The following is a 14,992-nucleotide window of genomic DNA, read 5'->3' on the forward strand; positions in this document are numbered from 1 at the left end:
TAGCAATTTATATTTCATTTTTTCTACCATAAACGAAAACGTACTCCCTTACATCGCATAAATGCACCGCCCATGTGTCATAGCGCCAGTCCCGAGGCCCACGAGAAAGACAGGCCATGGTGTGTACGTCACGAAGGTACGCCTGAACTCGCTCGCTCGCTCGCTCAGCTCAGCAGACAAAATGCGTTTCTAAACCTGTTAATTCACGGCCGAGCGTGTACGTACTAATGATAATTGCATCTTCTACTGGAATCTGCTATTATGAAGTCTTACAGGTTAACAGTACTACAACAAAATTTAATTTAAGATCAATGATCCTTATAAATGGTATGACGGCTTGCCTATATCAGACACATTTTCTTAACAGCCCTTATTTCATACAGGAAATGGTGCCTTATGCAACTGATAATCATTTTGGCATGACTAATTTTATTGTAACCAGTGCAGCCGTAAGATATTATAAGTAGGCATATTGACTTCCCATCATTGCAGGACAAATACAGTAACAGTAAGACTATAATAGCGGATTCCAGTAGAAGACTGAATTCTCATTTGTACATACACACCTAGTTACGAGCTAACACGTGTAGAAACGTAGTTTGTCTGCTGAGTTGAGTGAGCAAGCGAGTGCAGATCTACTTTTGTGACGTACGTGCCGTGGCCTGTCTTTCTCGTAGGCCTCACGCTGATCCTTAATAATGTCACAGCGTCAACCAATAGCTGAACAGAAGGCTTATTGCCATTATTTTTCTATGGACTTTTATTACGACCAGGAAGTGGGATGGCAGTAAGCAGACTTGCTTGACTGTGTGGACAGCAGACGCAAAAACCGGCCAATTTTGCAAGCTTTCTCAAACCATTCTCTATTCTATTCTGCTATGGTAGTCACTTCAGGAATCATGCAGCCGTCTTAGGTTGTTTGCAGGTGACGCTGTCATTTATGGACAAGTAAAGTCATCATGCATTGCTCTCTTGATAGTCTAATGTGTTTCAGTCGGCATCTCCTTTTTTTCTTTTTTTTTTTTTTTTTACTGTGACTGTAGACCAGATAAGTTTCTTCCCATTTTGAACAGTTCTACTGGGCACATGTCTGTCCAGAGTATAGTCAACTATTCTTATAAATTCGAGCCACAATTCCTCTAAGGCACCTGCCATGTGCTGAAATTTTCAGGTTCCTCATTGACATATGACAGTAATGATTTTTTACAGTATTCTCAAAAGGAAAATTGCTACTCACCATTTAGCAGAGATGCTGAGTCGCAGATAGGCACAACAGAAAGACTCTTACAATTAAAGGTTTTGTCTGTTAAGGCCTTCGTCAACAATAGACCACACACACACACACACACACACACACACACACACACACACACACACACACACACAAACGCAACTTGCACACTCAACTTCAGTCTCAAGCAACTGAAACCACACTGCAAGCAGCAGCACCAGCTCATGATGGGAGTGCCAACTGGCTGGCCTCAACCTTCATTGGTCATTGTCCTCACCCATCCAGCCTCTTCCTTGTTCCCATTCCAGCACTACACAGCCATCATTCCACCATCACAATCATCTTTTTACTTTTCTCCTTTATGCTACTCCCCCCCCCCCACCCCACCTCTCCAGCCCCCTCCCCACCCCAGCCTCCTCATAAACCACATCCAGTTGGCACTCCCATCATGCACTGCTGCTGCTACTCCCATTGTGATTTCAGTTGCCTGAGACTGCAGTTGTGTGTGCGAGTTGCATTTGTGTTAGTGTGTGTATGTATGTGTGTGTGTGTGTGTGTGTGTGTGTGTGTGTGTGTGTGTTTGTGTGTGTGTGTGTGTGTGTGTGTGTGTGTGTATGTTGTTGGCGAAGGCCTTAACAGCCAAAAGCTTTAATTGTAAGAGTCTTTTTGTTGGGCCCATCTGTGACTCAGCATCTCTGCTACATGGTGAGTAGCAACTTTCCTTTTCATAGTATTGTTACATTCCATCCTGGATTTTCCATTGTTTAATGATTTTTTATCTAGTTTACTAACATGTATATCTTTCTGCTCGTTTTAGTTGTCCTTTGTACATAGTTAATCATTGTTGCCATGACTGTCTTCATGGTGACTGATACCAGTTTCAGTGTAGACATTCTCAGAGAAGTCAGGTCTGTTTGCTGCCATTGGATCCAGTATATTACCATCATGAGTGGGGCTAATATCTGTTATGGGTAGTTTTCATAGAAGACATATAGAAAAGTTTCGCAGGATGTCTTATCACACCCGCTACTAACAAAATTAAATTTTCCCAGTTAATTGTTGCCTGATTAAAGTCTCCACTGATGTTTATAGTATGACTGGGAGTACAAGTGAGCTGGGGTTTTCTCTAAAGTTTTCAGTTACATCATCAGATGAGTCTGGTGAGCAGTAGAAAGATCCTATTATCATTATATGCCCACCCCAGATACTGAGTCTTGACCAAATGATCTCACATGCAGCTTCAATTTCTGTCTTGGTGGATTTGAGCTTCTTGTCTGCTGTGACAAATACATCACCCCCATTTACCAGTTGCCTAACTTTTGATAAACACTTAAATTTTCCCCAAAAATCTCGCTGCTATCAGTTTCAGGTTTCAACCAGCTTTCTGTACCTAGCATTTCATGAGCTTCAGTGCTTTTCGTGAGTGCTTCAAACTGTGGCACTTTCTTGTGAATGCTTCAGTAGTTTAGCATTAGGATTTTAATACTCTGTTTCCTACAGCTATCGTTATCTGGATTGGATGGGGAGTTTCCAGTCTCAGAGCAGCACTTGCTGAACAGCACATCTTTCAGCTATTATGGAATTATGATATTTCTCAATCATCACCTATATTTCCTAAATACTTACACTCATTGTATCATGTCTATCATTTCCCATTCCAGAACAACAATTGTACATATGATTAAAATAACTTTTCCATTCTGTTATCTTTGAATATCTACTCAGTATTTTGATCCTTTTCCCTAAACAAGTCTTTCTTTTCTCATTTCTTCTATGATCTTTGAGTGAGTTGCTACAGTGGTAAAGATGCTGAACTAACATTGATGAGGATGATCCATCCATCCAGATTTAAATTGTCCAAGGGTTCCAAAAATTCATTAAGATGACTGATTGGATGGTTCCTTTAAAAATATCACAGCAAAACTGTCCTTTCCTGTTTTCTAGGTTACATGGATTTGAATATATGATAGTCCATATGCCTCCTCATGGTTTTTTTTTTTTTTAATCTCTCCTACTTTACCATTACCATACTTCCACAATCCTACCTTCTGTTTTATTCTGATGAGATCCTTATCCAAAAAATGATAAACTCCCTCAATTTTTCATGGCATGTTATTTCAGTGTTTCTTCTTTGACCAGTGAATTGGCCCATTCGATTATTATCAGGCTGCAATTTGAACATTATCTGCTCCAAGTAATGTTGATATTATTCCCACTGCATCCAGTAGAGTCCCCAGCACTCATTACCTGAGTATGTGATTACTTCAACTTTTATACCCCAATAATGCATTTTGTAATATATGTATCTGGGAGCAGAGGATTACTTTTACTTACTTCAAATGTTTGTATTTCAGGTGAATATTTTAGCAGTAGATGATGGAACACCTGCAAAGACATCCACAGCAACACTGACAGTAATTGTTGAAGATGTTAATGATAATGCTCCTCATCTTTTAGAAAATTATGAGGCCATTTTGTCTGAACATACTTCTCCTACAGAAATACTAGAAATATTTGGAGCTGATGCTGATGACTATTCCAGAAATAATGGACCTCCTTTCACCTTTCGGCTGCATCCCAGTGCAAATGATCAAATACGATCATCATTTGCTGTGTATTTTGATCGCAGTAAGTGTTTACATACTATAAATAAAAATATATGTTTTATAGCTGATGAAATGAGATTATATTATATTTTTTCAATGCTCCAAGTGCATGTAAGAGTAAATACCTCGCAGATATGTAATCAGTTACACAACATACTGATGGGTAAAAGGAAATAAATAATACTTCATACACAGCATTTAAGTAAACACTCTATCCATTACACCAAAATATGTTAATTTTCACAGGATAAGAACATGTTTATACACTATGCCTAATATCTGATGCTGTACTGACTTGCTCGTTAAACATGAGAGGACAATAACAAAACCACAACTGCCAGTCTTGCAAACCATGAGCAACTAATTGGACACAATTCCATCAACATACATTTATAATTTGTGTGCTTATCCATTTAACACTCAGGCTGTTTTTGTATCAAGAAATCTAACTCTTCACTTCAGCTGCAACCAGTTTGGCATGCTATCTGGCACTTGACTACAACTCCTGTGTCCACCAAAGATAACTGCGAGGCAAAGATGCCATGTATTCCAGGATTGACTTCTTTTTCATGTATAGCAAAAGAATTTGGAACACAACAAGCACAGGTTACTTGCAAGTAACAAAATCAGACAAAACCACATAACTAGTATGGTTACAATAAACTACCCACCAAATATTTGACATCATAGTAATATTAGAGGCAACTCACATGTCATATAGTACTCTATTTATTGCAGCATACACAGATATATGTACACTGATCAGCCAAAAGCATTATGACCACTGCCCATTGTGAGACTGAATGCCACTTGGTAGTGTTGGCAGTTATGTGATATGATAAGAAAAGTATGTGAATAGAGCAGAAACAAGTGGAGAGTCATTCAAGTGATGGTATGGGCCACGGAGGGGGAAATCAGATAAAGTAAGTGAATTTTAAAAAGTTCAAACCTGGTACCTGGGGACATATATCTCAACAACTGTGAACCTGGTCGAGTTTACACATACTGGTGTCATGAGCACCTATGAAAAGTATCTAAAAGGTGGTGAAATGGTGAGTAGGTGACAATTTGTTGGACATCCATGCCTCATCACAGAATGTAGAGCTTAGAGACCTGCCCATTCTCTAAAGTATGATAGGCATTTTCACAATGTCTTACAATTCTGGTGCAGGCATAAATGTTTTGGAGCACAACATTCAGGATACTTTGTTGAACAGGGTGCTCTGCAGAAGACGACCTCTAGTTTTGTCATGTTGATCCAGCTATAAAGTCAGTTATGATTTCAGTACACCTGGGATCATCAAGGCTTGACCATAAAGCATTGAAAAACATCACTTGGTTAGAAAAATCACATTTCTTCTTAACACCAGATTGATGATCATGTCTAGATATGTCGTCATGTTCAATACATGTGCCACACCAGCAAGTGGAGGCTGTTGGGAGCAGAGTAATGTTAGAAAGGACACTTACATGGGCTTCCATGAGGCCTGTGTTAGTAATTGAAGGTGTCATTATAGCTGTGACCCACATGGATATTATTGCAGCTACTTTCTTCTTTAGAGGGTAATGTCTTCCATGATGGCAATGGCATCTTCTCAAATGGTCACAAAGCCATAATTGTGCTACAGTGATTTGGGAAGCTTGACAGTGAATTCACACTGATATCTTGGCCATCAAATTCGCCTGATATAAACCCAAAAGAAGAAATTGTGGGTGTTATCAGGTGTCAACCCTGCACTGAGAAACCATCAGCCCATAATTTACAGAAAGTGTATTGACACACACTACGAGATACATCCAGAAGCCTACTAAGGGCTTGTCGAATCCACGTTATGCAGAATCACTGCTGTACTGCATTCCAAAGTTGGATCAACACACTATGAAACAAGTGTTCATAGTGTTTTGGCTCATCAGTGTACACACTAAACAAACTTGTGCTAATCATGTGATTCTTTGTCCTCTGATTTTTTTCTTTTTCTTTTAAAATTCCAATGTAGAAAGAAGAAAACAATAGGTCAAACCTTAAACCAGAAAATGAAATATTACTCATCCATCATTTATTGATCCATCTTAAACACCATCCATATTATCGATCACCTTGTGTCTTTTAGTTTGAATTCATTCACTGAAACAAAACAAGAAAACAAAAGCACAATGCATGGAGTACACCCTTTTCCACACATGCACTCACACAGGCCCATAGCTGCCATACCACTTGTAGTTCATCATGATGTGGCAGGTGTACACCATGGTCTGTGCATCAGTGTCTATGGCCTCACTAGCAATCAGCTGTTGGCAGGTCATGTTTCTGCTCTGCTGCTGGTTGCCAAGTTAGTCTTCCTGGCAATCCCAACACATGGTTGTTATGTTCAGTGTGGAGACGTGTTTCACACCTGCGCCATGTTGAGATTTGGACTTGGCATAGCAACCTGCTCCACACCTGTGCAGTGTGGATATCTGGATCTGCTACTGCTCTTTTGATGTGTTATAAACTTGAAGTAAAACTAATTGTGCCTAAGCATCCATTTGTAAATAACATTTTAACATTAACACAGTCATTCACATTCATATAGTTTAATAAAAACACCACTGTTTCCTGGCTCGCACTTCAGTGTACAATGGCTTGCAGTCTGTCTTTCTTCATCTTTTTACCATTCATTGTCACACTGTACAATAAGTTCCATTTCTTCATGACATATATGTCACATATTTCAAATTGATTCAAGTCCTGTGCCTCATCAGCTTTCCCGTCACATTGGCTCTTACTTCTTCTTTCTTCAACATGCCCTTTCTCTGTTCACTTTCTTGTTGTGGCCCATTGTCTTCAATTTTCTGGGTAATTTCTTTTTCTTTAATGTTGTTTCTTCCTCTTCTAGCTGCTGTTCACACTGCTGTTTTTTACATAATCCATTTTTGCTTGCTTCTCATCATTGTCTTCTCCAAAGTCCAATATACTCTCAAAGATGCTTTTGTGTTCTCAACAGTTCCTTCTCTTTAGACATAACTATTTGTTGTGTCCACCTTTCCAAATATTCACAATGTTTTTCCTAAAGTTGAACTCTACTTTATTTTCCATCATCCGCCCTGCTTTTAATGTGCTATCTGTGCATAAATTTGGAACTACTGAAGTCTTGATTGTATACATTTCTCCATCCATTTCAGTTACACTACTATCCATTACTTGTAGATTAGTCTTTTCTTTTGAACAATCTTCTTGATCCTGATCCTTATTTACTCAGGTTTCCACCTTCATGTCTGCAGCTTCTTCATCTTAGTCTTATATTTGTAAATCAGCATCCACTTCGGAAGTTCCTACTTGATTGGCAGTTTCTGAATATTTACATTTAACTATGAGTTTTTCATTCTTGTGTGCCTGTTTTCAATTATATGATCTATATGATGCTTTTTCCCATTATGCTAATAGAATTAAACTGTCTACTGCTTTGTTTACTAGTGGTTTCTTTCATAGCTGTATTTGTCCCCTACATTTAGGTAGTTTGTGATCTACTTAGTGGATTCTCAATTTTCATGCATTTCTGTTCCTGCATCTTGTTCTTTTAACTCCTGATTTATTGTCTGGTGATTTTGTTTACCATGAGGTGATTTAATTGACACCCATTTTTTATATGCATTCTCCTTTGCCAAATCACCTTCTTAAGTCCATCTGACATCCATAGAGACTTCTGTTTTTCTATATTGTTATTTTCAGTTCCCAATGTCTCCATAGCAGTTTTCCCTTCCAATTAGTATAATATCATCATATTCTCTTTCAACATAATTATATTCTGGTATCATTTTTAGCTTGCACAATAATCTGCATTTAAAGAAATCCTTTATTCAGAATTGCTTGAAGAGCTCTACTTTCTCATCATTCTTCTGGTTAGCCAGATGTCCATTTGTTGATGGTTTTCTCCTAAACAGAATTATCATCTTCATTACAACTAAGCAATGATCAAATCCATAGTTGGCTCCACACATGGCTCTAGTCTCAAACTACTATTTTTGATCTTTGCCTAGTTATGATGTAATTAACTAATGATTTTTATTTTTGCTGTACAGAAGGTCTTCCCCATGCGTACCTGTGAATATATTTATGTGAATAGTGCGTTCAGAATTCTCAACTTATACTGACTACAGAATTCTATAGGATTTTCTCCAGAGCCATTAATAACATTTTCTCCATCTTTTCCTGTTACTGTATCATTTGCTTTTGAACCCACTCTTATCTTGCAATCTCCTTCTATTACTGCTTCTTGTTCTTTTTTAACTCGTTTTAGTAGGAGGTCTAATTTCTGGCAGAAGATAACTTTATTTTCTGTGGCATATCTTCATTTGGTGCATATGCTCCAATTATAACTATTTCAATTCCATAAAACATGATGATGAGTGACAGCTCTTTCATATGCAAATGCCTAGTCATTGATGTAAGTGCTGAGCGATTTATTAATTACAATGGAAACAGCTGATTTTCCCCATTTATGTCAATCAACCCCAGGTTAAAAATGAATAAAATTTCTCAATTTCTCATTTCCTTGTCCCTTTCTTTTAACTGCAAGCAAACAATTATGTCCATGATCATTTCAGCTATTTTTTAAATAAATAATATTTCATTTAGTTCTATGGTAGCTTGTTCAGAATTCAATTAGTTAAGAAGAACAGTGTAGCATCTTTGGTTTATTTAACCACAATTCAGAATAAACACCATAATTTTGCCCGATTTATAACTATAACAAATAACAATAAAACATATGTGATTGTTGTTAGTGACCAATAGAATGTAAGGATTCATATACAAATGCATAAATTTCCATTAGATACTTCAAAATACAGCCTTCATAATTATTATTCTCTCATTAAAATTTGCATTTCTCCAAACTATAACTAACAGCTTCCCAGCAACATTTCTGATACAAGAAGTTCACAGTTCATGAACACTTACATTATAAGTGATAACACAGCTTTCTCTGCTCAATGACTCTTCTCCTACCAAGTAAATCACTACTTAAATAGTAACAATTTTCACTGGATATACACTACCCAGTCACATTAATGTGACCACCCATCAAAAGCTTAAATAACCATTTTTTGCACTGTGGACCACTGTGAGACATGCAGGAAGATAGTCGCTTTCTGGAAAGCACCAACAAGGATGTGGAGCCATGCCATGGCCAACTGCACTAGGTTTCTTGGTTAAAGATCTATGGCATGAACTGCCTAATAGAGGTGGTTCCAAAGATTCTCAGTTGGGTTTAACTCCAGGGATTATGGAGAGTACAGTAAAATCATCCTGGTTCTCTTTGAACCAAACGTGTACACAGCAAGCTGTGTGACATCTTGCATTGTCCTGTTGGTAGACACCATCTTGCTGCATGTAAAGGTGAATGTGATCCCCAAGGATGGATACACACTTGTCTTGAGCAACTGTACCATCCAGAATGATGAGACCACAAATGGAATGACACAAAAACATTTCCCAGGTCACAAAACATGCAGGGTGTGTGCTTTAACATGTCACACTGTACACTCCAAAGGCCATCTGTCTGATGGAGCAGAAAATGTGATTCATCTGAAAAGGCCATCTGTCACTATTCAGTGGACATCCAGTTGCAGTATTCCCATGCAAATTCCATCCTCTGTTGGCAATGAACAAGAGTCAGCATGGGTACACGAACAAGGTGTCGGCTGCAGAGGCTCATATGCAGCAAAGTTCACTGAACAGTCATTGTGGAGACATCATTAGTAGACCCTTGGTTCATCTGGGCAGTCAGATGACCAAGAACTGAGCATCTGTTTGCCCATGCATATCACCTTAGCCGTCATTCACCTCTGTCATCTATTGCCCATGGTGTACCACAATTGACTTTGCACTGGTTTTGGAAAGCATAATTTGACCATAGGGGTGAGAGGATTTCGAAGATTGACCACATTTGTGTCTAATGGATAAAAGTATCAAACTATAATTTTGAATTTTGTGAAATTAACAGAAAAAACCAAATGGACTTTATCCTTGGGAGTTAATGAAAGTGGTAAAATCATAAATGAATAAAAAAAATGAACTGTTGCCAGCCCAATTAGGCACATTAATTTGGAAATATATGTTTAAGAAAACTGAATATTGGTTATTGAAGTTACTTTCATTGAGATTTCCCTTTGAATAGCAAACAGAATACAAACTGACACAGTGCACTCTAAAATGTGTGCAGCAGCAGTTACCAATAATGCACACACCAGTAAATTATATGAAGTAATTTTGCACCAAGCTCGTACTAATGACACCTACACTCAAGAGCATTACTTAATAAAATACTGAAATGTTACTGCATGCAGTGCAGAACTAAATTTCAACATGAGGGGCTTTTATCTTGACTGACATGAAAAAAACCACAAATATAGATGAATAATATCATAAATACACTGTTTAAACTCCTCTAAACACATCAGTTTTCCATAGCAAATGGTTACAGTTCAATTTTTTTTGCTAATGTGTGGAGAATATGATGGGGACCCAAAAACTAGTATAGTTTCACTAGTCAATGCGCTCCGATTATTACAGTAGAAAAGACTAATTCAAAAAAGTTAATCATTCATTTCACTTGGAGTAGTTCATAATTTACTTTGCAAGACAATAAAATACAACACTGGTCTTAATTAACTTCAAACAAGGAGCCATTCATGATACAAATCAAAACCACACTATTTTTGAAAATGAGCATAACTTATTTGCCTTTTTATCACCTGTGAAGCAGGTGTTCTAGACAATAATATTTACACAATCTTGCACTGTATTCCTACAAAACTATTTTTTGTAGTAATCTGAGGATACTTTAGCTAAAACCTATCCAACTTCACTTTTGTGGTTTTAGCTTTAACTTTTACTACTCCTTTTATACTAGACAAAAAATTACTTTTAAACACTTGAATGCAAGAACTGTTCATTTAAATCAGGATACTCGGTTTTAGTACCACTTAGGTGAGGACCCTGCATAGGTTTGTGGTCAAGATAGAAAATATGGTTCTGGACACAAATTTATGTTTTTGTGATTATTATTAAAACAACACACAAATTAACTGGTCCATGCCCATATACATTACTGAATGTATGAAGTTAGTGAAGCAGTGGCAGAGATTGATGGCAAGCGATATGGTGGCTAGCTGTACTCATGGCTCTCGATGTTAGAATGCTATATAAAATCTTGTCTTGGCATCAGACTCTCAACATATTAGAGCCATTCCTTTATGTCAAGAATACCAAATAATAGCCAGATCCACATCCGAGGCAAATCCTACGTAAAGCAGCTTCCAATTGCCCCTCTTAGCACCATCAAAGTGTACCATGCTACAGCTAGCCACATACTGCGTGCCATTCACATGTAGAGGCCACTCAGTTTGACCACCAAAACCACATTTTACATCGCACCATTTGACTTCCTTTGCCGGGGGACTTACCTACAGCTTTTACACTTTAGAAATACAAGTGCCCTAAGCATGAACCAGCTTTCAATAAACATTTTCTTTTTTTGAACATACGCATATTATCATATATTATAATAATTTATCATTTTAACATATCCTTTTGCTTTTTTATACATACATTACAAAACTCTAATTTTCTTGCCACACATCAAGGAGTTTAAATAACACAGAATACACTCTTCATAATTTCAGATACACAATTACATAATATGAACTTACTTCTAATCGATCTACATGTTACAAGCTGAAGTACATGGTCAGCACTAATAACACAAATTGGGAGTGGGGCACACTTCAGAAGGTTATTAGTGAGTCAGCTAAAGAAACAAGTGATTTCATGAAGAAAAAAAGACAAGACTGGTTTGATGAAAATAATGAAGAAATTATGCATCTGATCAATGCCAAACAGGAAGCCATCTATCCTTTCTTAAAGATCTGTCTTCCAGTGTGAAGAAATCACATTTCAAGGAACTTGTCAGGCACAAATTTGGGAAATCAAGAGCAAATGATGACAACAAAAAACTGAAGAACTGTGAAGATTATCTGATGCTCTTGACAAGCAAAACATCTACATGAGTATAAAGGAGATATAGGGCACAATTTGATCCTCATCAGGAACACTGGACACTACTGACAGTTCCATCAATTTAACTAAGAATGGAAAAATCTTAGAGCATTGGAAGGAATATATCTCTGTGCTTCTAAATCATGTCACCAGTGTTGCTGAGGACTTTCGTTGTAATGTCACTCAGTAACCCAACAGCCAAGATGGCACTTCCACCCACATACACAGACTTTACCACAGCATCAGTCAACAAAGACCAAGAAAGGGATCCTGATAACATACCTCTTGAACTGATACAAAATTGAGATATACCCTTAAAGACTAGACTTTTTACACTTGTCCTCTTAATTTGGGAAACTTTAGAAATACCTGATGACTTCAAGAGTAATACACTCATCATTCTCCTCAAGAAAGGTGACTGTAGTGTTTGTGGTGACTATCATGGTATTTTGCTAATGTCAGCTGCAGGTAAAATTCTCACAAGAATTATATTCAGTCAGCTTCATGTTATTTCACAGAGGATTTTGCATGACTCCCAATGTGGTTTTCAAACCTCCAGAAGCACAACAGATATGATGTTTTGTGCTAGACAACTCCAGGAAAAATGCAGGAAGCAACAGAAGCTTCTATATTTAGTTACTATGACCTGCAAAAAGCATTTTATTCAGTACTGGATCTGCCATGTGAAAGATAGTAAAACAATTTGGATGTCCTAAACACTATGTGGAACTGGTTTAAGTTCTACACGATGGCAGTTCTGGACAGGTTCTTCACAGTAATTCTGCATCAGATTATTTCCAGACACTCTAGGTTTGAAACAAGGTTGTGTGATTGCTCCAACACTCTTTGCACTGTGGCTGCCATGCTGTGTGAACCTTCTGCAAATAATCAGGCATGGAGATTAAATTTTGTTTCAATGGAAGTCTCTTAAATCTGGCAAGAGTCTGTTCGCAAAGACGTATGTTCCCAAGTTACCTGGCTGACAGACCTACAGTATCTCGATGACACTGCATTTAATGCTGACAGAGCTACAACAGTCAGTCAACTGTTTTGAAATTACATGGTATTGCTCTGGTCTCACCAACAGTGCAGGAGAAATGAAGGTACTTGCACAACCTACCTGAGGATTAAGTTTCGCTTGGTTCAATATCTCTGTCCTAGACACAGTACTGGAGCAGACTGAACACTTTCATGTCTTCGAAGCATCTTGTCTAAATGGTGTACCTGTGAAAAAGATGTTGATAAAAGGATTCGGGATGCCCATGCAGCATTTGGATGATTAATACACAGAGTCTTCATGAATAAATACCTAAAGCTGCCTAATAGACTCATGAGAGCTGTTGTTACTTTTGTGCTTCTGTATGGCTGAGAAACTTGGACACTCCATTACCAAGATATCAAGGAACTGAAGCAATTCCACCAAAAAAAAATGAGATACATCTTGAACATTAAGTGGGAGGACCATGCAACCCACATTGTGGTTGTTGAGAAAGCTCATTTAAATAGCAGTGAGGCAACCACCATTGCTCATCATCTGAAATGGTTAGGAAATTTTTATCACCTGAATGATACAAGACTTCCCCACCAAATCCTTTATGATGAATTCTGTTCTGGCAACAGATCTCAAGAAGCCCCTCTCAAGTGCTTTAAGGACCAGCTACAACACATCATGAAGATGACTAGAATATAGATAAAAGCATGGGAAGATTGTGCTGTGGACTGCTTACTGAGGAGGAACACTAGACCCACCACTGTCAGCCTGTTTGAAGGAGAATGCTGCAGACATGAAGAGGCCAGTCAACAAGCAAGAAAGCTCTGTCAGTTACAACCCTGCCCTCCTCCAACCATTCAATACAATTTGTGTGGATACATGTTTTATGCCAGGATTGGTCTGTTCAGCCACCAGAAACATATCCATAAGAACAGAAATACTCATTCTATGTAGAAAGAAGCTATATGTATTTGGAATCAAGTTGCAGCCATCGATGACATGGGGCACTATGATTCTTGTGTGCAAAACGACTAACAAGCACATAGATTCACCATAAAATTTTGGCAGTGTACAGGACACATTCAATGCCGCATCCTGCAACAGTGAAATGGTGCCAGCAATTTGATAAGGGCTGCTGATCAATAAGACATGCCATTCACATTGACCACACATGACAGTGTCCAGACAGTTGATTACTGATTCACAGCAATTGCAGATTTTCCTGTGATTAGGATGTGCGCACAGTGGTTCTCAAATGCATATGTGAACAAACAACATATTTACATTGTTGAGGAACTGAGCAGTTGGTAGAACGTTCTAACCATTGTTTACAGAAACTTGGTGACTACATTGCAAAATAGTGTTATGTATCTGCGTCATTGTGAATTGTAGTGCAGCATTCAATAAAAGGTACTTGGCTTGCAGTAATAATGTGCAACTTATTTTTTGATGTTCCCTTAAACATAAAAAATGAGGCCTATTTCTTAGGGTAGACTTTCAGGTAAACTATTTCTTTATGGTAAGTTACCATAAAGGCTACCATTTTACCTTTTATGCTCTAAAATATAATAAAATTTAGTGCATCAGAATTTTTTCTATATCAAAATTTTGAGTAAAATGAAACACATACGGGTTTTATTTAGACATTACTGAGTTTTAGAACATCCAAAATATATAATTCTTAGATAAAATAAGAAAATATATTTAAACATATCTATACAATTTACATCAGGAGTGCTAGAAGCATGTCAGTATATCCACCCAGCAACATCTCTTACTCAATTAAAATTGCATTACTGTATAATGTGCTTAAGTTCAACTAGGCCTTCTTCCTATTCAGACACGACCAATCTCTTTAATGTGCATTTTGCCTGAAGATAATGGGTAAGAAACTCATTGAAACATTTCAGACAAAATGATGATGCCACCATTCAGCTGATCACCCAAGAAGATTGTATCACAAATTGTAATATATCCATATATTTTAAATTATTTATGGAATGTACATATTAATGAAGCAACTCTGATGTAATAGATGTTGTTTGTGTGCTAATATATTTTTTTATCATTAAAACTTTTACATAGTAATAAACGACATTTAGTGCAGATACATTTATTGTTATTAT

The 14,992-nt window shown here is 37.5% G+C and overlaps 1 protein-coding gene across 1 annotated transcript in view; it reads left to right on the plus strand.

The window, feature by feature from the left end:
- The window catches only part of LOC124803360 (neural-cadherin-like), a 230,214-nt gene that overhangs the window by 122,872 nt on the left and 92,350 nt on the right, over positions 1-14,992 (plus strand). Inside the window, 1 exon segment of the mRNA XM_047264545.1 lies at positions 3,586-3,859. Coding sequence (XP_047120501.1) covers positions 3,586-3,859 — 274 coding nt within the window.

This window comes from Schistocerca piceifrons, chromosome 6 (genome assembly GCF_021461385.2).
Source record: "Schistocerca piceifrons isolate TAMUIC-IGC-003096 chromosome 6, iqSchPice1.1, whole genome shotgun sequence".
Taxonomy (NCBI): domain Eukaryota; kingdom Metazoa; phylum Arthropoda; class Insecta; order Orthoptera; family Acrididae; genus Schistocerca; species Schistocerca piceifrons.